We start from the raw sequence: 23,552 nt of genomic DNA, 5'->3' as shown, positions 1-23,552 counted from the left end.
GTGGTTGATTATGTTTAAGCAGTGCATATTTACATCAGGAAACCTAGACTGTCCTTGTCAAAACTATAAAGACTTTTGTTCCTGATACTGTGGCCTGTATTGGAAAATGAGTAGTTTACAGGTAGCAAGGTCTATATTACATTTGTTTCTTTAGCCATCTTACGGGAATATTTTCCATCTCCATTAAGTTATTCATTTAAACAGAAAAACTATTGATACTGAATTCAGAATGAATTCAAAAATACATTTGTATCAGGGTCATTTTTATCAACCCTTTTCTAGGGTTGATCTGCTCAAAAAGTGTTTAAACTAAAATGAGGTTAGTAATAAAGAATGTAATTGATGAACTAGATATTCGCATGTTGGATGGGGAAAGTAATAAACCCTATCTAGCATGGGAATATCTAGTCCCCAGCATCTGAAGTTTGACTGAAGGCCACTGAAGTACAGGAAAATTACTGGTTTCTTTTCCCCACTGTGTTTGTGTAAATCTGGAGAAGCATCACTTTGAGAAGTAGATCTGGCCATTGCCAACTCTACAGATTCTTTTGAAGGGGGAACATGAATTTCATGGAGCTTGAATCTGTGCCAACACAATACTAAAATTTCTAATTTTTCCTGTTGTCTTTCTTTTTTCTTCCCTCTAGAGGCTATTCTTAGTTGCAAACACAAATTTTCGAAAGGGATGAGTTTAAGAATAGAGTGGAAGAAAATCCAGTCTCAAGGAGTCTCATTTGTCTACTACAATAGTGAATTTACAGGTACAGTACTACAAACAGATGGTTTAACATGCCATTCTCTAGCATAGCTATTGACTCTCTCTTGGGGAACAACACCAAGAATATGATTGAACAAGAAGGCTCTTGACTGTTCATATAGAAGAGCTGTCCTTTTGAGAAGAAGAATTCTTCTCTGGGGAAAAAAACCCATTTCTTTATAATATTGTTAATTATTAGTTACATTTTAATGAAATTAAATACAATAAAATTCTTTAGACTAAGAAAAATGGTACTGCAGATTCCTTGAGATTTTTCAAAAATGAAATTACATGTGGATGTAAACTGCCCTAAACTACTGCAGGCACTCCTATCCTAAAAAGAGGTTTCTGAAGCTTCCTTCAGAAGCAGGAGGCTTAGATATGAATAATGCAGCATTTTTATATACATAAAATATAAACTCAGCTGTATATTTTAAATTATTTGTATTCTTTTCAGAAGTAGAATTTCTCCTTGTATGTTCTGAAAATTACTTACCTCAGCTTTGTGTGTTGAAGAACATATGGGTCTCTATTACATTGTACACAATAACTGAAGTTTGGGAAGTAAAATAAAAGCACAGAAATTTTGTTAGCTTGTAGAACTAGCAGATGTGTTGACCTTGTTGATGAACTTGGCTTTATTTCTGTATATATTTAATTTAGAGAAACACTGGAATTCATGGTTGTATGTGTGCATGTAACTTGAATTTCCTAATAAGCTGTAGAATTAAAAAACTTCTTCATTATAAAAAGTCTGATGACAATGTCTTTGCTAAATCCATCAAGTTTTTCTTGCCAAGTTAAAATGTCAAATTCTCTGCTGTGGTCTCACTCACAACTTTTTCTTTAGGATAATTAAGTTAGTGATGGCCATCTCTCTAATGGAAAGGGATGTCTTTCAGTCACCTCACTACTGCTGTACATATTTTCTTGAAATACCTGCAGAAAAATGCATTCCATTTTCCAACAGGATAATGTATGGCAGATGGAGGTTTTTTGAATTGAGAGTGTTTTTTTGGACTAAATGGAAGGTTTATACTGTCTTGAGAAGGGGATTACATATTGCTCTTCGCTGATAGGTAACTAACACTGAACAAATGAGCAGTAGTTTCATGTACAATATGACATAAAATATGAATAAATTGTACATGATTTCAGAATAAGCCAATAACCCATAGATACTTGCTTCAGACTGAAAGTGGGGAAATTTAAGTTAGATATACAGAGGAAATATACAAAGGAAATTCTTCCCTATAAGGGTGGTAAGGCACTAGCATAGGTTGCCCAGAGAAACTGTGGCTGCTCCATCCCTGGAGGTGTTTGAGACCAGGTTGGATGGGGCTTGGAACAACCTGGTCTAGTGGAAGGTGTCCCTGCCCATGGCAGTGGGAGTGGAACAAGATGATCTTCAAGGTCCCTTCCAATCCAAACTATTCTGTGATTCTATGATTCTATAAGCAAAGAGCAGAAACCTCTGTGTCTGTTCTCCCTAAAGGTGATCTTCGAGGCCGAGCAGAGATGCTGAATACAGGAATCCGAATTAGGAATGTGACTAGAAGGGATTCTGGGACCTACCGCTGTGAAATCAGTGCCAAGAGTGAAGAGGGGCAGCGCCTGGGAGAGGCTACTATTACTCTCACAGTATTGGGTACAAACTTTATTACTTAGGCTTTTTAAAGAAACTGGATGATGGGGTGTTGGGATGTTGAAGGTAGGGTTGTCCACACAGTGTGTGGCTGCTGGGTTTCTGGGTCTTTTTTTGGCTGGGTTTATAAACACACTTGCACATGAAAATTCTACAACATCGCAAAACAGCTTGGCAAAAGTCACATTTGCATTAGAAAGGGACAGAGGGTTTTATTATATCAAAGTAAGATTCAGTTCTCAAAACTGAAATAGCTCAGTGACTGAGAATCTGGATAAGATGATTGTGGTATTTGGCACTGGAAAGTCAGCATCTGTCAACTCTTATCAAATATTTATAAGCAGAAGTTCGTTCCAATATGCTACAGTCTCCTCCTGGTTTTGGAAGGACAGAGTTTTTGTGCAATGACAGTCAGAGAGCTGGCAATCAAGTGGATTTTATTTACAGGAGAGATGGTGGTGCCTACTGGGCAGCTGTTGTTCTTTGTGGGTTTTTTTTTCTTTCCCAGTTAGGGAATGGATTTAAAAGTGAGTACTGAGCACATTGTTCTCACATTGGGTTTGGTGTTTCTTCCACTGGATGAGTGGTAGAGGCCAATAGTTTTCCTTTTTTACTTGTACAGGCACAAAAGAAAACACTTGCTTTTGTAGATTCTATATTTTTCCTATTAAAAATAATAATAATTGGTCTTTTTAAATTATATATAGAGTCTCTATGTTCTTCATAAAGGATGATAAATGCACGAACTTCTGATTAGCACCAACAATGAGGTAACCTTGTGGCTGCTGAGCTAGCTAGGATGGATAATACCTTAGCCCAGGTAGCCTATGCAGAAACCATAAACCTGATAATGTCATGACAAACACACGTTCATGGTTTAAGTTTGCTTCCTCTACCTTCCTCCTGTGTTTCAAGTGAGCTAAATCCACACTTTAAGAGCCATGGTACGTGTATCTTCCCCTGGGTAGGAGCCTTTAGGGTATGACCTTTTAACCATCACCTTTTAAACCAGTTCTGATAACTCAACACTGATGGAGGCCCACACATCCCATCAATTTCTGCATGGAGGTACTGACTGAAGCATCAAAATTAACATATGTGCCAGAAAAGCAGCCCCAAAGCTGTGGATTTCCCAACTCTAGGAAAACCATGAGACTGCAAGTCCCTTTGTTGGTCCCATTCAAAGGGCAAGAGGTGGACATTCAGGCAGTGATGAATGAGGTGTGTGCATCACTCACAGGGATCACAGCACAGCCCTGAACAGGACTGGCTCAGCATCTCAAACCAGCCAGGCTGATGTGGGCTGACAGCCAGGGAAGTCCCTGGGATGGCAGAGTGCTGTCCACAGTCAGAGGTTCACCTGAAAATGAGCCCAAGCTTCTGGGGTGACAGTCACCAGTGAAGCCATGAGCCTGCGTGCACTCCCGTCACTCCTGCTGGCCAGATTTAGCCCTCAGACATCTCCATGGTCTCCTCTGGACTCCTTCCCATGGTTTGCTAAAAGTTTTTTGAAACGTCCGTATAAGTCCTGTTCTAAAGTAAAGAGCTTCAAACCCATTCTGCAGCCCAGCAAAACTTGGATGGGGTGGGATATATCCCCCCTATAAGGGTAGGAAAACGGGAAAAGCTCTGTCCCTCTCTGCTCACCTGCGTTCCTTGCCGGTATCTTTTTGAGACAGCTGGGCTTCCTCCAACAACCATCTCGCCGAAAAGTATCAGGCCTGATGATGAGTAATCCACAGGAGAGAGGAAATTTCCTATCAGTTGGACAAGCCAAACAGAACCCAAGAGGTTCCCCAATATGGGTGTCCCAATTCAGGCACCACTTATCACAATCGGCAGTGTGATTCTGGGCCCAGTCCGGCCAGGTGGAGCGTGGCAAAATAAACGGGATGGGAACAATGGAGTGCCCAAATGCAGAAATTTAATGGTGGTCCAATCACAAACGCAGTGACCACATGGTTTGGGAGGCAGCATCCAAAGATGTGGGGGCATGGCTAACTTAATAGCATATAAGGTTACCTGGGGGCAGGAGTCCAATCCCAAACAGGGGATAGGGGTTTGTCTATAGATGTCAGAGGTCTTGAACCAGTGAAGAACTAGAACCAGAGACATGACCTGTTTTGGACTGATGCCATAACATCCTAATTTCCTCATCCCGCCTCCCATGGTCTCAGGTTTATAGTTTCTGCATAGGCTACCTGGGCTAAGGTATTATTCATCTTAGCTAGCTCAGTAGCCACATAACCCCACTTATTCCTTCTTTCTTGTACTTCCTCAACAGCTTTCCTGTTTTAAGTGTGGCCTCTTAATTTAAAGTTGAAATCTTCAAGGACAAAGGAGAAAAGGCAGGGTGGGGTGCACCGTGTTGCTAATAAACCTTTTTGAAAGTTAATGTGAATTAGTATCACTTCTCAAGACTTGAGAAGTATCATTTCTTAAAATTACTTCTCAAAAATTGACTCCTTTTAATACAAAAACTCTTTTTCCTCTTCCTCACTTCAGTTTTTAAATACTAGGGCAGGGAAGGGGCCAATTACTGGGCTACAGATTCTGAGTTAACCCATCTCTGTCTGTGAACAAGAGGTTCCATACAAGAAACAAAGTGAAACAAGCTCTCTGGGGTTGGATGAAAGTGCACAAATTTGAGACAGGATGACACAGCATATGGTGGGGGGAGGCTGGCAGTAAGCACCTCTTTCATTTTTAGCAACTCATAAATTCTACTGTGCTCTCAGCAGCAGGATTGTGCCTTGTAGCCCTTCTTCTGCACCTCAGTTTCACTGATGTGGTAGTTATCAAATGTGCCCAAGTGCTCACCTCCTCACAATGACTGTCAGCCTGTTGGCATGTTGTCATAATCCCATTACTAAAGTTCTTAAAAATGCTCCTGCCTGAATTAAGGTGCAAATGAGGCCATATGCCAGTGACAATAGTTAGGGGTTTATTTAATAGTAAATATATGAGAGAGAGAGGGGGGGGGGGAGGAAATAGGTGGAGATGACAGAAAGAGAGTAACAGGAACAGAATAAGGAAAATATCACCACTCCGTGAATCCCAATGATGTTTCATTGATCCTCTCAATCTGGTTTTCTTGGTGGTGAAGGTCCTCCCCAAAAGTATAGAATCTTAATACACACTCAGGCTAGGTAGGAAAATCCAGGCACCTCCCTGGGGCAGCAGGGGGAGTTTGTCATTATCCCTTACAACAGACTCTGAGTTTGTTGCATCATGTGCAATTCTGTGGTGCAAGGCTTCAGGAATGACTTTTGGGAGCATTTTCAGGAGTCTTTGATGGATTAATGCACCCCCTCATCTGCCTCTCACATGAATGTCCCGTGGATGTGGCCTTCCCAAGGTTGGGGGTAACATAAGCCAGTTTGTGTGAGGGAGGATGGGTTCACTGCCCCTCAGCAGAGGTTACAACACATTAAAAATTCCACCCCCCACCTCAGTTGGGGGGTAGTCTATGTAAACCTGCTCCCAGCAAAGGGGTTTGTGAGCTATGGCCTCCCCCACCCCACAGCAAGCCAGAGATGATTCTTAGCACAGCTGCTGGGCTTGGCTCCCATTTGTTTACTTGTTTGTTTCAGGGTATTGAAGAATGGGTTTTCCCTTTATCTAATCTCAGCAGTTTGACTTTCAGTCCAAAATCCCAGTCAGGTATCTTCAGGAAGGCTTCTTTTGTTGTAGCTTCTTTATACAGTTTTTGTTATAATGGGCAAAACTTTATATCAATGTTTGAGGCATGAACTATTTCAGTCTCTGAGGCATGTGGGCAGTATAAGTACATGTGTAACAAGTGCAATTTCACTGTCCAGTTGCTCCGGCTACTCCAGTGTGTGAGGTACCCAGCTCCGCAATGACAGGAACGGTTGTGCAGATGAGCTGTAAGGAAACTGAGGGCTCCCCTCCGTCTGAGTACCAGTGGTACAAGAATGGTGTTGCCTTGCTGGAGAAGACAGGAACAGGCAGTGCTAGAGCAGCAAACATAACTTACACCATGAATAAAAAGTCTGGCACTCTGGTAAGTGTAATAACGAACTCTGTCATAGACAGCTATCAAGGACACCAAATTTACTGTTCAGTACAATGATGCACAGGGATCTAAATCCAAAAATTCACAAGATCTTTGTTGGAGCTCAATGTCTTGCTGAAATATGTAGTGAGAAATGTAGAAGGTAGTTTCTGCCTCAAACCAGTGACAAGCCATAGACATTGAATGATACACACAAATTGGGTGAGAAGCAAGGCTGCAGATGTGTTAACTGAGAATCTAGAAATACATGACAAATTTTACCTTGTCAGTTGGTCAACTAGTGCCAGGTGAGAATGCATTTTCGGTACGGCAACAGAGCCATGTTCGACAGAACCTTAAAATTTGGAATAGTAGCTTCATACACTTCAGGAGGAATCCAGCACTCAGGGCAGTACAGAATCTCTGCAGTCTTGTGCCATTTGCAAGTTCCCATCCAGAACCTGTAAAGTCAGTGCGAATGAGCTGGAACTGTAAGTAAGCTTAATTCTTCATTTTAGTTATAGTTTGTTTTGTGGATTGTGGTGTTGGGGTTTTTTTTCCTTCAGAACTGGCTGTCTCTCTCATTCTTCCCCCATTAGCTGATCCTTCAAAAAACCTTGACGCTACTTAGAGTTCTGAGATTTTTCAGAAGTTATTTACCAACACTACTCTTGTGGAGAATCAAACATGGAAACTGAAGTATGACTAAGCATTCCGATATTCTGAGGATAATTCAGCACATCACGGAAATCAGGTCGACTACTCAAACTTACTAATCACTTCTGAAAATATTGAAGTATGGCATACATTAAAAAGAAACAGTTAACAAGTCTAATGAGTAAAAAATAGAAACACTGGAATTGACATGAGGTCAGTCTCTATCCATCTCTTTGTTAAGGATCAAGTGAGAGCTTTAGAGAAGCCCTGCCTTAAGCCTAGATTTTTGGCAGCAGCTTTTCTTAGGTGACCTGCACCTAAATCACTCTGGCTCACAAGTTCTTAAGAATGGACTGCTAGGTCCATTATAAAATGAGTTACTTATTGAATTGGCAGAAGGTAAGGGACAAGAGGCCTTAAACAGTTACTTATTACACAGTATAAAATAAAAGAACTACTAGTAGATTACATAAAACAGTGCCTGACATTAAGGTACCTATATTATAGCTAGCAAAGAAATAGTATAGATCAGGAGTCAATGTAACTTACCACTGAATTCCTGATAGTGTACACAGAGTCCTTTCACTCAGCCCCCAGAAGAGTAACCACAAAGTGGTGTCTTGACACTGGGGAGAAGACCCTGCACATTTCCTGGGAATGTGCAGAAGATTTCCGCTTTGTGAAAATATGGTATAGTTTTATAATTTGTAAAGTGAAGTGTATGTCAGTCAGAAATTCCAGCTTGTCTGTCCACATCTGCTTCCACAGGAAGATGTCTATTCTCAGCTGAAAGCATCAATCCCATAGTGATGCAATAATTAGCTACAAGACAAACTGTCCTGACTGAGTTACTTCACCACGGCTCATGTGAGGCTCATGTGAGAGCAAGATGCCCTGAGTTATTGCACCAGCTAACAAGAAACAGATAAGCTCTTCTGTGGTAGGGGAGATGTCCTGCTACAATCTCACTTTCTCATTTTCAGTTTTACAGTAGCAGTACTTGATAAATAGTGTGGTTTAGCATTTCTCTGTTGGAAGAAGACAAAGTGTGTTTTTGGAGTGTTGAGAACCACCCAAACAACTCTTTATTTCTGAAAAATTTCAGCTGACAATGCATAGTACTGTATGTGTCAAGTTTTTTGAAGGATCAATTAATGGGGTTGTTGTTTTGATAAAATGAACAAACTGTTTTATTTCAGATATTCTGAAATTAGGACATATCTAGAAGAGTGGATATTATTGGAAAGTTCTGATACTGAAAATGAATTTCATTCTGAAAATGAATTTCCTTGTAGATACACTCCACTTTGTTAAATGTCCATCTAAAGGAACCTCTTAGGCAACAGACAGAAGTTGAAGGACCAAGGGAATGTGACTACGGAGCTGTTACAAGGTTGAAATGGACCTGAATTTCTTACTTGCCTTCAGGGTTTTTTTGGGTTTTATTTGTTTAAAACAAATCCACACGTTGACATGTCAACATTTCTATCCTACAGGAATTTCCGCCTCCATTCTGATAATAATTTTGGACTCTTTCTCAACAGCTGTTTAATACCGTTACAAAGAATGACACTGGAGAGTATTTCTGTGAGGCCTCCAATGGGATTGGATTATCTCAGAAATGCTCAGTGAAACGAATGCAAGTAGGTATGTATTAAAGAAAATAATGGTGGAAAACAGTCTTGCAGTAGGATTTATATAATTGCATAGTACAACTAAGAAGCTAAGATTAGATTGAATTAAATCTTTTTATTTGGTTATGGCATTTGGGGGGAGGAGAAATAGTAAGTTCCTAATTGAAGTAATTAGCTTTTAGGTTGCTAAACACTGAACTTCACAGAAAAGTATCAGCCATATGAGAACATTAATATTTCCAAATGTTTTTGTGGAAGGCTAACAGAAGAGTGTGCCAGCCCACTGGGGTGTTTTCTTTACATAATCCTTTTGGGATTCATTCATGGGAAATCTTGATGTAACAGTCTGTAATAACTCAAAATGTGTGAAGGTTTTTGCAAAATATACAGCTGGTTCTTGCAGATATCATAGGAAAGCAAATGGTAACAAATCCTAATAACCACTGCAGAGAAGATACTGTCCAAATGCTCCATAAAGCAGCACATGGAACTGCCAGGTTCCATATGGTGCTTTCTTGGAACTTAACTGAAAATCACTGTCGTGGATTTTAATGCAATCCTGGTGGATTATGACCAAATGTTCCTCAAATTACTGAGATGGAATCGCTCTGTGAAAATACACACTAAGTCCTAAATTGCTGTCGGTTTAAATTGTACAAAAATTGATAGGTTTTGGAGTAAAAATCTCAGCCGTATATTAATGTATGCCAGAAGTCGGAATCCAAATAAGTAATTGGAAACATAACAAAAACCTATGAAAATGTTTCTGCTTGTTGATGATTTTGGTTTTCCTAAAATGGATGATAGTCTGAAGCTCTTAGTGATTATATCAGGATATGAGTGTCATCCTTGTCATGGTTGAACTCAAGCCATCTCCTTCAAAATAAAAATGGCCAGATGTTTCAATAGCCTGGTGTAGAGTTTAACTTCAGGAAACTCAGCTTTATTGTGTTGTATTTTAAAAGCCTTGCTATCTAAAAATTAAAAAATCACTGTGTTTCAAATAACTCATTTGAGGAGTTCTTTAGAAGTGGAACACAATTGCCATCAGCTGTTTCAGTTGTGTTAAGCAAATTACCTTTAAAAACTTGTTTTAATACTTACAAAGATTTCAAGATATTTTTCCTCAGAGACATATGACTCTGGTAAAACATATCTGGGGTAGATATGATGAGGAGTATGTATGCCTTGGTATTTCTTATTCTTTCCTTACTTTTGACCCAAACTAAGCAGTTGATGTATACCAAGCACTTCTGCTGAAGTGCCTGTGGCACATTAGTGCTTTTTACTGCTTAAATACATCTAAGTGTTACTAATTAACTTATGCATCTTGGGTCAAAGACTACTTAAAGATACAAAAATGCCTGTGGTAATTAGGGAAAAATCCAACCAGTGGAAATCTTTACAATTTAGAACATTGGACTTCTGCTTTATAATTACAGATGACCTTAATGTAAGTGGTATCATTGTGGCTGTACTGTTTGTGGCTCTGGTGATGGTACTGTGTGGCCTTGGAGTATTCTATGCCCAAAAAAAAGGCTACTTTGCAAGTAAGTAGAATAAAATCACTCCTTCCTTGTGTCAAAAAATATCTTTATTTACCAGAGTTTTCATGACTCTCTTGCCTAGAGAAGCTGTGGATGCCCCATCCCTAGAAGTGTTCAAGGACAGGTTGTGATTTATTAAGATATGAATAGCGATCTAATATCAATATCCAACTGTGACGGACAAAAAACTCTCTAACAGTTAAAGTTAGAAAATGTATGTTTATTGTATGTTTGTTGCAACGCCAGGGGCAGCGCGTGGGATAGCTCCCTAATGCGCACTGCAAAGATCACAGGTAATTACAAAGCCTTTTATTTACAAAAGTGTTGAATACACAAAATACAAATGCATATTCATGCCCCTGTCACTTCCTCGTTGGTGGTCCTTTTGTGAGGAGTGGTCACTAAAAGGAGGAAATAAAACGAGTCTTTGTCGTTCTAAACTTTCAACCTTTTCAATGCAGATGTGATTATTGGATGGTAGAACTCCCTGTTTCCTGTTTTCCAGGACTATTTCAGTGGGTTTCTGGAAACAGGAGGTCTGGTGTTGTATTGATTAGTTTCTCTGTTTGACAAGCAATGAGTTCTTAGATCCGGGATAGCTTATCTTAAATCTGGTTTCTTTTAGCCATGTCCTAACTTTTAACTGATTTCAGCAAAGTTTACCTATTCATTTCAGCTAAATCAGCAATGTCTGTTGTTAACTATAACCCTAGCTTTTCTCAAATCTTCAAAATTAGTGTCTCAGTTGGAGAGAGTCCTGAGCAACCTGATCTAGTGGAAGGTGTCCTTGCTAATGGCGGGGAGTTGGAACTATATGATCTTTAAGATCCCTTCCTACCCAAACCATTCCATAATTTTTTAATTCTGATGACATGTCCTCCTTTTCATGAAGGTTCTAACTTGATGGTACTAAGGCTGGAAAGCATTAAAACCACAACATTTTGTGTAGACATTTTTATTCTGCCAACATCTACTGCAAAAGGTACTTTGAAAATGACAAGGAGATGTTTGTGCAGTTGCTTAAGGCTACGAAACAACAACCTAGGGAAAGCAACAATCCAGACTGGTTCCTGGAGCCTCTCCACTCTAGTTTTGAATTAGGAATGCCTAAGAAAGGTAACAGAAATAAAACCATTCTAGTAAGGGAAAATAAATTAACTGTCTTCTTCCTCTGGATCATGGAAAAGTTTTGCTTTTAGGGATTGCTGCAAAAAGCTTGATACCCAGCAATGCTTTTCGTAGCCTTTACATTGGTACCTGCAGGGTTGAGTACAGCAACAATGAATACCAAACATTGGAGTCTGAAAAGGTCAGCTGCTTGAAAGTACCAAAGGCTACAGAGCTGCTCCTTAGAGTTCATTTGGAGCTTCATTTACCCTTGAAAGCAACCTAATCTTTCTTCTGCCTAAACTCACTTCACCAAAAAGTGACATTTGGTTCAGAAACTCCTTCTAGAAACTGAAGAGCTATATTCTAGGAATAACTATTGCAAACAACTTCAGATCAGCTAAGGAAACTGTTCTTGTGCTAATTCTTTTTATTTTTCCTTTCTTTTTCAGAGGAAAGCTCTTCCCAGTAAGTATCTTGATGCAAGTAGTACATAAATCACTGCAAACCTCATCTGTGTTTCAGGTGATTTAGTAACTGTAATGGTTTTTACAGCCTTTCTAACATGATTCTTGTGCAGTAGCTTTCTTCACACTGAGATAAACCTGATCCTACACACTAGCTGGTTTCCTTATTAAAAACCATTGTGCTGGTCAGAAAGTGAATCATTACATTACTGTGGTAAATATGCAAAGATGTGTCTTTTTACATAGTTATAGCTTACACCCGTAACTCAGCTATAAGCATTCATGTGCCTCCTCAAACTAGACAAAAGACAATTAGAACCAAATTGAACTGCTCTCATATCCATATCTACAGGTTATTTCAGGAAGTGTTTTGTAAAAAAATAACTGGTGGAAACTTTCTGACAGTGCTTGGTCTATTCCTTTGATATGGATTGTTTTCACTCAAATTTCTTTGTAGCAAGTCAGAATTCCTCGAGCTATTTTAGTTTTGGCCATGAGCTAGACAAAAAGCATAACTGGAAGACAACCTAGAGAAGGTGTTTGGCAGTGGTTTATGAGACAATGACTCAAAAAGCATTCAACAGATTTGTTATTGTAAGGTTTTTTCCTAAGGGGGTGGGGGGGAACCCCTGAGGATTGCTGGAAATCTGGAAAAATGCATTCATATATAAGGCTCCCAAAGGCTCCTATAAATCCAACACCAGAAAAGTTGCTATTTAACCTGTATTCCTTTCCTGCTCTGTTAACAGAAAGAAGACAAACTACCAATCTACAAGTGAAAAGGCAAGTCTTTTGCGTTCAATAGTGTGCTGTAAAAGCTTTAGATATCTTCCAAGTTCCGTAGATCTGTAATATCTTTGCACATGTACACGAACTCCTGACTCCTGCCCTACCGTACCTGGCATCAGTACCTCGAGATACTTTGTCTCTGTCTGCACTTAGAGCTTCCTATTTCATAGTCTCAAGTGCCACACAACCACATCACCTTGCTCCATACTTTGCATCTTTTTGTACATATTGATTAACTAACTGAGACACAGTCCAAGACAGCAATGACAGAAAGATTGGGGCCTAACTCTTCTGAGAATAATGTGGGTCAAAAGACTTGACTAAATATGGAAGCTGAATTTAGTACTTCCATCCACTTCCTTGAGTGGGCTCAAGGGCTTTAACTACATGTACATCATTCCAGCTTTTCAGAATGGTGCAAAAGGAATAGAGTTCAAAGTAAAACTTCACCTAAGAGTGACTTAATATCACTATCTACAGTTTAAGGACATTAGGAGTTTGAGTACCATGAGTAATATTGATGTAAGCTTAAAAGATCCCCAAATACCACCCATTTCCTTAATCAAAACAAAACGTAATAAATTGCATAAGCTTATTCCTTGACCTAGTATGTATATAGGAAACTTCCTGAGACCAACTATCTGTTTGCTCTGAATGAGAAGGATAAGGCTTTTAAGAGCTATGGTATCTGTTTATGAATGTTAATGCATTGTTTATCTGTTAAAAATCAGATGCTGAACAGAGCTGTTTGATACCTATATTTGTGAATAGGTTACTAGTTCTGTGTAGAATGTATTTTGTAGACACCCCATCCCAGAAAAGAATAAACATTTACTAACTGTGCATCAGACACATTTCTTGTCAAGTTAGTGTCTTCTGAAAGACAAGTTAGTGTCTTCTAAAAAACAAGCCTTAGTGTCTTCTGAAATGTACACTAAATATTAACCTGCTTAAAATCTTTGAACTATTATTTATATAACCTTGTTTGCTTCATTTAGGACTTCAAGCATACCAAGTCCTTTGTTATTTAGAAGATTTCAGCCTCTGTGAGGGACATCAAATGATTACTTGTTATACAAAAGTATCAGTGTCCTGGTTTCAGCTGGGTAATTTTCTTCCTAGTAGCTGTGTTTTGGCTTTAATATAATACAATCGATAATGCACTGGTGTTTTAGTTGCTGCTGAGTAGTGCTTACTCCAAGTCAAGGAGTCCTCAATTCCCGTGGTCTTCCAGTGAGGAGATGCAAAAGAAGCAGGGACATAGCACAACTGGGACAGCTGATCTGAGCTGTCCAAAGGGACATACATAGAATCACAGAATCATAGAATAAACTGAGTTGGAAGGAACCCATCAGGACTGTGAAGTCCAACTGCTGGCTCTGCACCAGACACTCCCAAGAATCACACCCTGTACCTGAGAACGTTGTCCAAACACTTCTGGAACTCAAACAGGCTTGGTGCTTGGTGACCACCTCCACACCAAAACATCATGTTCAGTATTTAAATTGGGTAAGTTGGCCAGGAGGAGCCAACTGCTGCTGGAGGACAGGCTGGGTGGTGAGAAACTGTTGCGCATCACTTGTCTTTCTTGGGTTTTACTCCTCTCCCTCCTTTTCACTACAGTTCATATTACTGTTGTTGTTATTATTATCATTAGTATTATTAGTATCTTATTTTATTTTGTTTCAATTATTAAACTGTTGTTCTCTCAACCAACCAATTTTACTTTTTTTTCCCAGTTCTCCCACTGGGCTGGGTGGGGACAGTGAGCAAGTAGCCACATGGGGCTAAGCTGCTGGCTGAGCTGTTTGCAGTCCTTTTTGGCACCAAACATGGGACTCAAAAGGTTGAGATAAAAACAGATCTGACTAGAGCATATTAAAACAAGTTTGTTACAAGCCTTCATTGTATTGGTTTAATAGTTCCTGGTCACCATATTGATTCATTTGCTCTCGGCGTGGGTTTAAGTAACCACTGTGTTGTTCTGTGTTGTACTGGCCTGTGATATGATAGAATGACTGGTCATGAGCCTGCTGGTGTGTGTCCCTGCCGTCCTTTGGGAGCCATCTGGTGGGAACTATCCACAGTTACATCTACTGCCTTTTACCCTACAGAGAGCCAACCCATGGGAAAAAAAACCTTCCTTCCCCTCCAGGATGATTACAGTAGCACTTGAGAACTTTAAAGACTTTGCATATCCTGTGAATACCCTTGAAACCAACCTGGTCCTTTTGGTAACAATCAGTATGTTGTTGCATATGGTTCAGGCCTTCTTTAGGGTTAAGAAACAATCTGTGGCTACCGAAACCCTACCAACATGTACTGTGCCTACACAAACTTCAGTGACAGGTCAACAAGAGGCAACCACTCAATCCTTATTCCTGAGTGAGCTGCGGCATATACATAAATATTTCAGCTGTTGTCCTGATGAGCGTACTACCACCTGGCTGCTCTGATGCTGGGGTAATGGGGCTAACATTAGAAGCTTGGAATTAGAGGGTAGTAATCACTTTCTAAGAAAGCAGGCATTGACAAGGTAATTCGACGAGAGACACAAGTCCTCAGCCTCTTGAAGCGACTCCTGTCCGGCATGAAGGTATCCTTGCAAGAAAGATGTTAGACGTCACCATGCAAGTAGAAAGAAACGCAGTACTTGAGGGAATTAGCTGTGCTAGAGATGATTTATTTTGACCTGGACAACACAAAGTTCCCCACATATCCAGACCAATTCCTCTGCACATGACCCATGTGGTAGAAGTTTGTAGAGTGTACCAAGAATACACACCAACACACTGGCAATGTTAATCTCGAAAGACATCACAACCATCTGTGGCTGCAGTGGCTTGCCATCTCTGGGAATTTGAAGACAACCTCTCTTCCTCTCTCATCTCATCTGTAGAAAAACTCTCAGACAAACTGTCTAGGAGTTTCAGCAGTTCAAAGCAGATATGTTCTATTCTCCACCTCTCCAGACCCATGCTAATGACAGTAAGCGTTGGCTCAAGAGGGAGGATATGGAAGGAACACACCATAGCATGGATACCTTGTGGGTTTAGCTGAGAGACAACAGAGAGGGCACGAAGAATTGGGATGAAGGCCTACCTTGACCCTAGAGACATGGGTATATGAATTGTAAGGAAAACAGTCCCAAATGGGGGTCCTTCCAGGAAAGCTGCTACTCCCATCTCCAGTGGATGGTTTCCCAGGCAGAGTGGAAGGGCTGAATTTAACTCGTGGTCCTATGGAAAGAAATTCTAATCCATTTCTTCAAAAATTGAATTCTCTTAGATGTTTTGGGTTTTTTGAAAAATACCTATTTCAAACTAGTCTGATTATAAGCCCTCTTTATCAAGTGACTCAGAAGAAGAAGGATTTCACATGGGCCCCTGAGCAACAGCAAGCCTTTGAACAGATTAAACTAGAAATACTTGGAAAACGCTCACAGATGCTTGGGCCAAGGAATATGGCATTTAATAGGTCTACTGTATCATGCACCAACTAAGAAAACCACATGATCCAATGGACTGTTAGACTACACTGACAGCAATGGGCAGGAGGACCTTCAAACATTGGGGATGCACACTGGCAAAGGCTACCTGGTGAGTCAGCACTAGAAGATCTGCCAAGTGGGCTGGCCCTGCCCAGTCAAAACTTTTATCGTAGAAGGAAATAAAGTTCCTGCAGTGAACGTGAAAAATGTACTGCGGAAGACAGTCTGGGTTATTCCTGCCTTGGGCAAAGGCAAATTCACCCCTGGGATTGTTTTTGCCCAAGGACATGGGCACACTTGGTAAGACAGGATGGTCAAGTCTGGTTTGTGCATTGAGTGGATTTGCTTGAATAGCCAGTGAATTGTGTGATGCTAATTGCTGTATAATGCTGTGTATGAGCACTTCTATGTCAGCTGCATGCCCACCATTGCACACCTCATGGTGCCTCTCTTCATCCCTCCAGCTTTGGGGATCTGAACCCAACTCCCCTTCAACTGCCACATTAAAATAAACTTTGATGGAACTGGACAAGCAGAGCACTGATGGAATCAGACCTGGCTTCAACATGCAACGATCTAACACCAGACATCCTCTTTCCTGCCCTGAGAAATTGTTTAGGACATTCATAAGTCATGACTGTCATAAGCCAAAAGTCATGGACTAAATGAATTCAATACTTCTATGGGGATTGTCTGTAGATTAAGGAAATGGTATCTGTGTGTGCATCTGTAAAAAGATGGGAAAGGTGGTGGTGTATCACAAAGTGTAGGATCTGGCACGACACACATGGTATGGTGTCTTGGGTTATTTTAACAAAATAAGTGTATTCTATTTCATCTGTTGAAAGCAGTTGGGGACATGTTTTTCTTTATCTCTTGTACCTCCAGGGGTGAGCGGGGTGGATGCCTTCTGGTAATAAGCTGCTGTTAAAACCAGGTGGGGCAGTGTTTTGTATCTATTTCACCACCCTTCCACCCTCCAGGGGGATATCTTCTGTTAATGGGCCATTAAGACTCATCAATGACATGGCACATTACATTTTCCCATTGTGAGATGCTCCACCCAGTGTGGGGGAGTCAACTGTTCCTACCTAGATAAAAACTGAGACGTAGGAACACTAGGTAGCCTGTTTTCCACTGGATTCCCAGAGGAAGACCAGCCCCATCTCACCACCACTGGACCCTTTCTACAGGATCTCTACTCCAACAGAACCACATCTGTTTCTCCAGGAGGATTTATCTGGGCTGCTTCCAACACCCTACCAACAAGGTGTCAGGTTGTATTTCTGACTCTGTCAGGGTTTGTAGGTTTTTGTTTTTGTACTACTACATTTCTATTTTTAATATTCCTAGTAAAGAACTGTTATTCTATTTCCCAAAACTTTGCCTGAAAGCCTTTAACTGCAAAATTACAGTAATTTGGAGGGAGAGGTGTTTACATTCTTCATTCCAAGGGAAACTCCTGTTTTCCCTGCCAGACATCTGTCTGCTCAAACCAAGACATATGGAATAAGCAGCTGATTCTTTTCCGGTTTCAGCTGGAAAACAATTTTCTTCCTAGTAGCTGGTACAGAGCTGTTTTTTTAAATTAGTATGAGAATAATGTCAATAACACACTGTTTCAGTTGATGCTCGCAATACTTACCCTGAGTCAGACTTTTCAGAGTCTGACGCTCTGCCAGTGAGAAGGTGCTCAAGCCATGAGGGGGCAAGGCCAGGACTCTGACCTGAACTGGCCAAAGGGATATAGAACATCATGCCTAGTATATAAACTGGGGGGAAGTTGGCTGGGAGGGGTCATTTGCTGCTGGGGAACGGGCTGGGCATCAGTCAGCAAGTGGTGATGAGGACTTGGCTGTGCATCACTTGTGCTTCTCAGGTTTTCTCTCTTGCTCGCTTTCCCTTATTATTACTTTGGTTCAATTATTTAACTGCTTTATCTCAACCCATGAGTTTTGTTTCCAGTTCCCTTCCCTACAATAGGGGGAGGGGACAGGGAGTGAGCCAGAGGCTATAGGATGCTTAGTTGCCAGCTGGGGTTAAACCACACCACCAAGGGATCTTTTGACCTCTGCTCTGTAAATAGCTCCCCATGTCTTATATGCTGAAAATAGAAACTGCCAATATTTAGTCAATCTAGCTGTGATGGCATTTCAAAAAAATAATAAAACCCAAAAAATCTTAAAGACAAATCAGCTTGTATATTCAAATTAGGTCTGTGTGAAAGCTTTTCAATTTGTTCATATGTACATGCAGCAATACAAGATTCACTCTTGCAGCTTGGAACAATCTATTCAATTAACTTTCATACATGATCTCACTATTGTGTCTCAACCACTGTCAAGGGCACAATTTCTCCTGCAATTCTGATTTACTAGGATTTGGAGATGATTTTGGCAAATCTGATACAATTTCATAGTGTGTAGCTGTGCAGAAATAAACTGACTATGCTGACAAAATAAATCTTCCTGTAATTAAAGCTCGAGCAGTGTTTTAGTGTTTAATGTGGAAGTTCCTCTCTCTGTAGAATGCATATGTAGTTTCATTCTGAAGAAAACTCATGTCAATACAATTCAAACTAGTATGTAGATTCTAACTCTCAAAGTGTTTATGTAGCTTCTTAGATAATAATTATTATGAATAATTGCTCCTCAGAAGCTGAAGTGTTTTTGTCGATAGTTCAGTTGCAGAAATTCACATCTTCCAACCCTCTTTAGCAGATTTGAGTTTCTTTTGGAAGATTAATTTCATCACCTTTGTGTTCATTTATGCAGCATAGAATTAGAGCATTTGTGCCTATGCTTTTGGCTGTGCAGCTCCATCACGACTGTAGGGCTTTGCTACAGACTTAGGGTTCATGGAGTTGTTTTTTTTTCTGCAGAATTTGTTTGGCTAAACTCAACAGAATCAATAGTTCCTTCCTGGTATATCATTACAAGTGTTATAATATCTAAGCATTAAAACACAGCATACAATGGAGTTTTGCAGTTAACATTGGGCAGCACTACTCAGCTGTCTCTATCATGTAAGAATTGATGATTATAGCTAGCTATGCTCACCATACACTTAAGAGCTTCTTCACACCACTGAAATCAAACTGAAGCACTACATTTATTAAATCACGACTGATGCCACGTTCAGCAACTCCATGGCTGCACACTGCTGTTCGGTATACAAGCTGCAGAGATCACTTCTGAGTCTCCTCAAACTTGGGCTCTACAGGAGGAATGGAAGAGAGAAAATTCCTATTAGTCTCTTTTTATTCCATCTTCAAACACCACAATTAATTTGTAATTCAAAGAAAACTAACCATTATGTTGGCAAGCTAAAGCAGTACATTGCAGTCTACAGCCCCACTTACTGATAAATGTGGGTAGCAGTATACAGTAACTAGGCTGGAGACTGGTCTTTTTTACCTTGCAGGAGTTATGTATAAAGGCTAAACCTCAGTAATATTCTGCCAAAACAGCTTTTAGCAACATCTGGGATATGGGGAGAAGACAGCAAAGAAACTGAATAAATCAACCAGAATGTTACTGGGCAAGTATTTCCAACATAACTCTGACACAAGAACAAGTAATCAAGCTCTTCTCTCCCTTTCATTAGTGTATTATCAGTATACATTAACAGAGAGGAGCACACAATTTCAACTTGACCCAGCAAGATACTCTCCACATGCAAACACTGACCAAGGAGTTCTTGATGTCAAAGGTGCAGGCTCACAAAGGTTAGGGCTCTGGGTTACTAGTGCCTGCTGTCTTTAATACAAAGTCTGAAAGGCAAGGCCCAGCTTATAGTAAGCATCCCTCAGCTAAAAAAACTGAAGTTCCTACACATATAATTACTCATATAATTACAATTTGAAACCTAATTGAAATTAGATCAAGGATAGGCAATAGTGCCAGAAGAACATGGTTGTGGTCTGTGCTTTGCTCCATTCCTATGGTCACACAAATTTTCTTAACAAAAAGAAGTAAAATTTTAATATGCACAGTTTCACACATGACACAGAATTAAAATTGATTATAGAGAAACTAAATCCCTAAAATTGTGGAAAAATAAAAAAACCACAAAAATCATAGATCCTATTTAACAGGTATTCTGGTTCATCTGCACCAGTAACGACCTGACACCAACTTTACCCAACTGAAATACTACCAAAACCCAAAACGTTTTGCGTTCCTAGTCTAAATTAGAATTCCCAGGCAGTCTGATCAGAACAACCAGTTGCTGATTACGGTGGCTTGGCCTTGACTGGCTGCCAGATACCAACCAAGCCTCATGCTATCTGCCCTTTCTCTTCCACACTAAAACAAACTTAGAGCAGTCAAACAGAAGTTGTACCCAAATAGCTGAAGATAAAGGTTTAATATAATTTAGCCACAAAATATTCATAAGTAAGAAAGTTAACTCCTATGTTCATTTTCTAAAATCAGTGCCTTTCCCGAGGAACTTACAAAATCAAAAAAGTCAGTTTAGATGATGTTAAGACTAACTGATATTCACATTACAGTCTGCTGATCTCTTTGGCAAGGTGAGAAAAATACAGACTGTAGGCTATTTCTATTTGAGCTCATTTTTTAGGGTGTTTGAAGGACAATTAAGATAGCCTCATCTGACTGCAAGTTTTGTTAATCACTAGTATAAGGATGACCACATCTCTGCTAGAAAAGGCAAATAATCAAAATAGAAATCCTATGGAAACAGATGTGAACTGTGCAAAAGCATAAGATTCTCACAGGACATTTTACACAAAAATAATGGTACAAATACAAACTAAAGGGGAATTAAAACCTGAGAATGAATCTCTCTCTACTTGCAATTAGAATTTAGTAAGATTGTTAACTCACCCTCAAATTTAAATTCTGGAAACTTGGTGAGATCTCCCTCACCATACGCCCGCTGGAGTCTTGCAAGGGATTCATTCATATCTTTTTGAAAGTCAGGTCCTGCATCAACAGGCCCTCCAGCTTGCCTAATAAATATTAAAAGTTGTGATTAACAACTCAGTTCTAACATTTCACATGGAAAATTCTACATTTTTGTAGTAGTGTATTCTTACACCCAAACAAGTTTTCTATTTAAGGGAAAGAGTTTCAGCTTACCTTGAAACATATAAGGAAGTTAAACTAGAATTTTCTATAGCCTGCTCATTGTAACTAGCTCAGTACCAGCACAGAGACAGTGACTGGGCTTTAGAAGTGCACCTCAAAGCCTGTTACCAAGTTCATTGGGCAAGGTGCCAAATAGCCCACCTGAACAATCAAGTACTAAACAGACAGTACAGAAGTGATCGAAGCTTTTTTGGAATGCCTTAGTCAGTGTTAAGAGTGGTTTCTATACCGTGTTCACCTTGTATTTCTTTGTTTTATAATGTTTTGTTATTTTTGTTGTTATTAAAAGCTTTTATTTTACAAAGCATGTCCAGAGAAGCCGTCTCACTATTTATGAAGCCATTTCTCTGCAAGGCTGGATCCTCGGAGGTATTGGAGCTTTTCCAATACATTTTCAAGCCCATTTATGAACTAAAACCTTTTCAACAACCAACCAAAGGAAGTAATTTAAAGTTATTTCCCAAACTCAAGATATGACATCTTAGGGCCTCCTTACCTTACACATAAACAAGATTCTCAGGGTAAAGATTTCCTGCTATCAGTGATGAAAATCCAACCACACATTTTGAATGCTGAAGAAGCAAAAAACCCCCACCAAGACAGGCTCTTCTTGGATTCAAACATCAGACAACTGAAATAGTAACTCCTTAGATTGCCAGCACTCAGTTGTACCAGCACAGGATCCATGCTCAGAACTGGTAAAACCACCAAATATCTGCCTCCCTACACAGATGGGCTTGTAGGTAAGGATACACACATCTTCCACTAGTAGAGCTAAGAAGCATCTTAATTCCTTCCCAAGAATAAATTATACAGAATTACTATAATTTTAGTTTCCTGGTCAGTAGTTCATTCAAACATCACAAGAATCTAAGATTCCATTTGAAGGAACTGCTTATTAACTGAAGATATTAAATGAACCATCCTGATAATTCCATTAACTTTCACTTGCTTTTGGAGGCTATTTCCATTCAGCTTCTGGGAACAAGACTATAGAATAACTGTCTTCCCCAGTCAAAAAAAAAGAGTTTGTTTGGCTTTTTCACCCCTATTTATAGAACATGTAGATGAGTAAAAATTAACATACCAGTATATTCATGCAGTGTGCAAGAGAACTTAACTGTGTGCCTTAACTTAAAAGCTCAGGAATAATGATGTTAGTTTTTTTCTTTTTTAAGGGAAAAAAAAATTTCTATTAGATATGCAAGAACAAGCTTTCCCACTAGTGAAACCATCACTAGGTGTTGCAGGAAAACCCACTTTAAATATTTATAGACTAGTCTACAAAACTATCAAATTGTTAAAAATCAAATACTTCATGTCTGATGTTTTTATGTCAAAATCAACAGATTTTCCCCTTTTGCCATCAACCCCCTCATTAAGACAGTTTCCTTTACTTACTTGCTCTTCGTGTTGTACTCTCTGATCTTGTCCAAGAAGAGCTTCTGAACCGGGTCGAGTTCTTTTGTCTTGTTGAACACAATTGCAGAGAGCCCAATGTTCCTGCGCACATGAATGGCCACAGCGGAGCGGAAAAGGGTGGAAAGCCGCAAGATCTGTCGCAGGATCATGATGGCACTGCTGCTTTAACCATTAACAAAACACCAAAGCAGGAATAAAGAATTAGTCACAGCGATATAAATGCATGAAAAAGCAGGAAAAAATAGCTTGGAGCTGAAACTAGCAAAGTATTTAAAATATATTTCCTTTATTAAGATAAATGCATAAAGAAAGAAAAACGTACGTTGGAGCTGAACTTCAAAGCAGAGGTATTCAAAGGTCACTTAAAACAGCGGGGGAGAGGGGAAATCCCAGCACTCATTGAACCCAAGGGCACCGTGATCCCATGGGTGCAGCTCCGCGGCCCGTTCGGTACAAAACCGCGACAGAACAACCCACACAAACGTTGAATTCCACTCTTCGCGTTGTTTAAGTAGGAAACAAGGTGACAATCTCAACGCAGCAAACCTCCCCAGAGTCACCTTGGCCGAAACAGCGCCTCTGCTCGGCCCCGCCGCCCTCGCGATGCGCGCCGGGAACCACCACCCTCCCTTCCCCCGCCCCCCGCGCACACCCGGGGTTACCCCAGCCCCACAGCGGGGATGTTCGGCCCCCTCAGCGCCCGCCGGCACCTGAGGCAGCGCGGGAAGAGCCCTGGCACAGCCCAGCACGCACCGCTTCCACACAGCTCCTTCCAAGCGTGAGGGGAAGCGGCTCGAGGCGTTCCGGGGCCGCGGGGCCGCCGTTCCCGCGCGGGGGCCGCCGGGAGTCGTAGTTCGCGCCGGGGCGCGGCGGTGTCTCGCGCTTTCCCCGCGCTGGGCCTGCGC

At 40.4% G+C, this 23,552-nt stretch overlaps 2 protein-coding genes across 13 annotated transcripts in view; one reads left to right on the top strand and one right to left on the bottom strand.

Moving 5' to 3' along the window:
* JAM2 (junctional adhesion molecule 2) overlaps positions 1 to 19,008 on the top strand; it is a 52,561-nt gene extending 33,553 nt beyond the window's left edge. For 3 of the 7 annotated variants that reach the window (XM_063393865.1, XM_063393868.1, XM_063393871.1), the window contains exons 3-9: positions 648 to 761; positions 2,253 to 2,405; positions 6,224 to 6,429; positions 8,622 to 8,724; positions 10,154 to 10,261; positions 11,818 to 11,833; positions 12,582 to 19,008. In XM_063393865.1, the coding sequence (XP_063249935.1) occupies positions 648 to 761; positions 2,253 to 2,405; positions 6,224 to 6,429; positions 8,622 to 8,724; positions 10,154 to 10,261; positions 11,818 to 11,833; positions 12,582 to 12,684 (803 nt within the window). In that variant the 3' untranslated portion in view covers positions 12,685 to 19,008. Of the gene's footprint in view, positions 1 to 647; positions 762 to 2,252; positions 2,406 to 6,223; positions 6,430 to 8,621; positions 8,725 to 10,153; positions 10,262 to 11,817; positions 11,891 to 12,581 lie in introns of all 7 variants that reach the window. The other 4 variants (XR_010079893.1, XM_063393866.1, XM_063393870.1 and 1 more) reach the window with 4 other exon arrangements.
* Positions 19,009 to 19,198: 190 nt separating this feature from the next.
* ATP5PF (ATP synthase peripheral stalk subunit F6) lies at positions 19,199 to 23,534 on the bottom strand. Of its 6 annotated transcripts, none has more exons than XM_063393874.1 (4): positions 23,401 to 23,534; positions 22,627 to 22,806; positions 20,962 to 21,086; positions 19,199 to 19,327 (listed from the first exon to the last, which is right to left on the bottom strand). In XM_063393874.1, the coding sequence occupies exons 2-4, from the start codon at positions 22,794 to 22,796 to the stop codon at positions 19,299 to 19,301; spliced, it is 324 nt and encodes a 107-aa protein (XP_063249944.1). In that variant the 5' UTR covers positions 22,797 to 22,806; positions 23,401 to 23,534; the 3' UTR covers positions 19,199 to 19,298. The 6 variants fall into 6 exon arrangements, with proteins under 6 accessions (XP_063249944.1, XP_063249943.1, XP_063249945.1 ...); XM_063393873.1 differs by having other exon boundaries at positions 23,358 to 23,482; XM_063393875.1 differs by having other exon boundaries at positions 23,310 to 23,441.
* Positions 23,535 to 23,552: the final 18 nt, after the last annotated feature.

The sequence above is a fragment of the Prinia subflava genome, chromosome 3, assembly GCF_021018805.1.
Source record: "Prinia subflava isolate CZ2003 ecotype Zambia chromosome 3, Cam_Psub_1.2, whole genome shotgun sequence".
Classification (NCBI taxonomy): Eukaryota; Metazoa; Chordata; class Aves; order Passeriformes; family Cisticolidae; genus Prinia; species Prinia subflava.
This window is presented reverse-complemented; position numbering and strand designations above follow the sequence as displayed.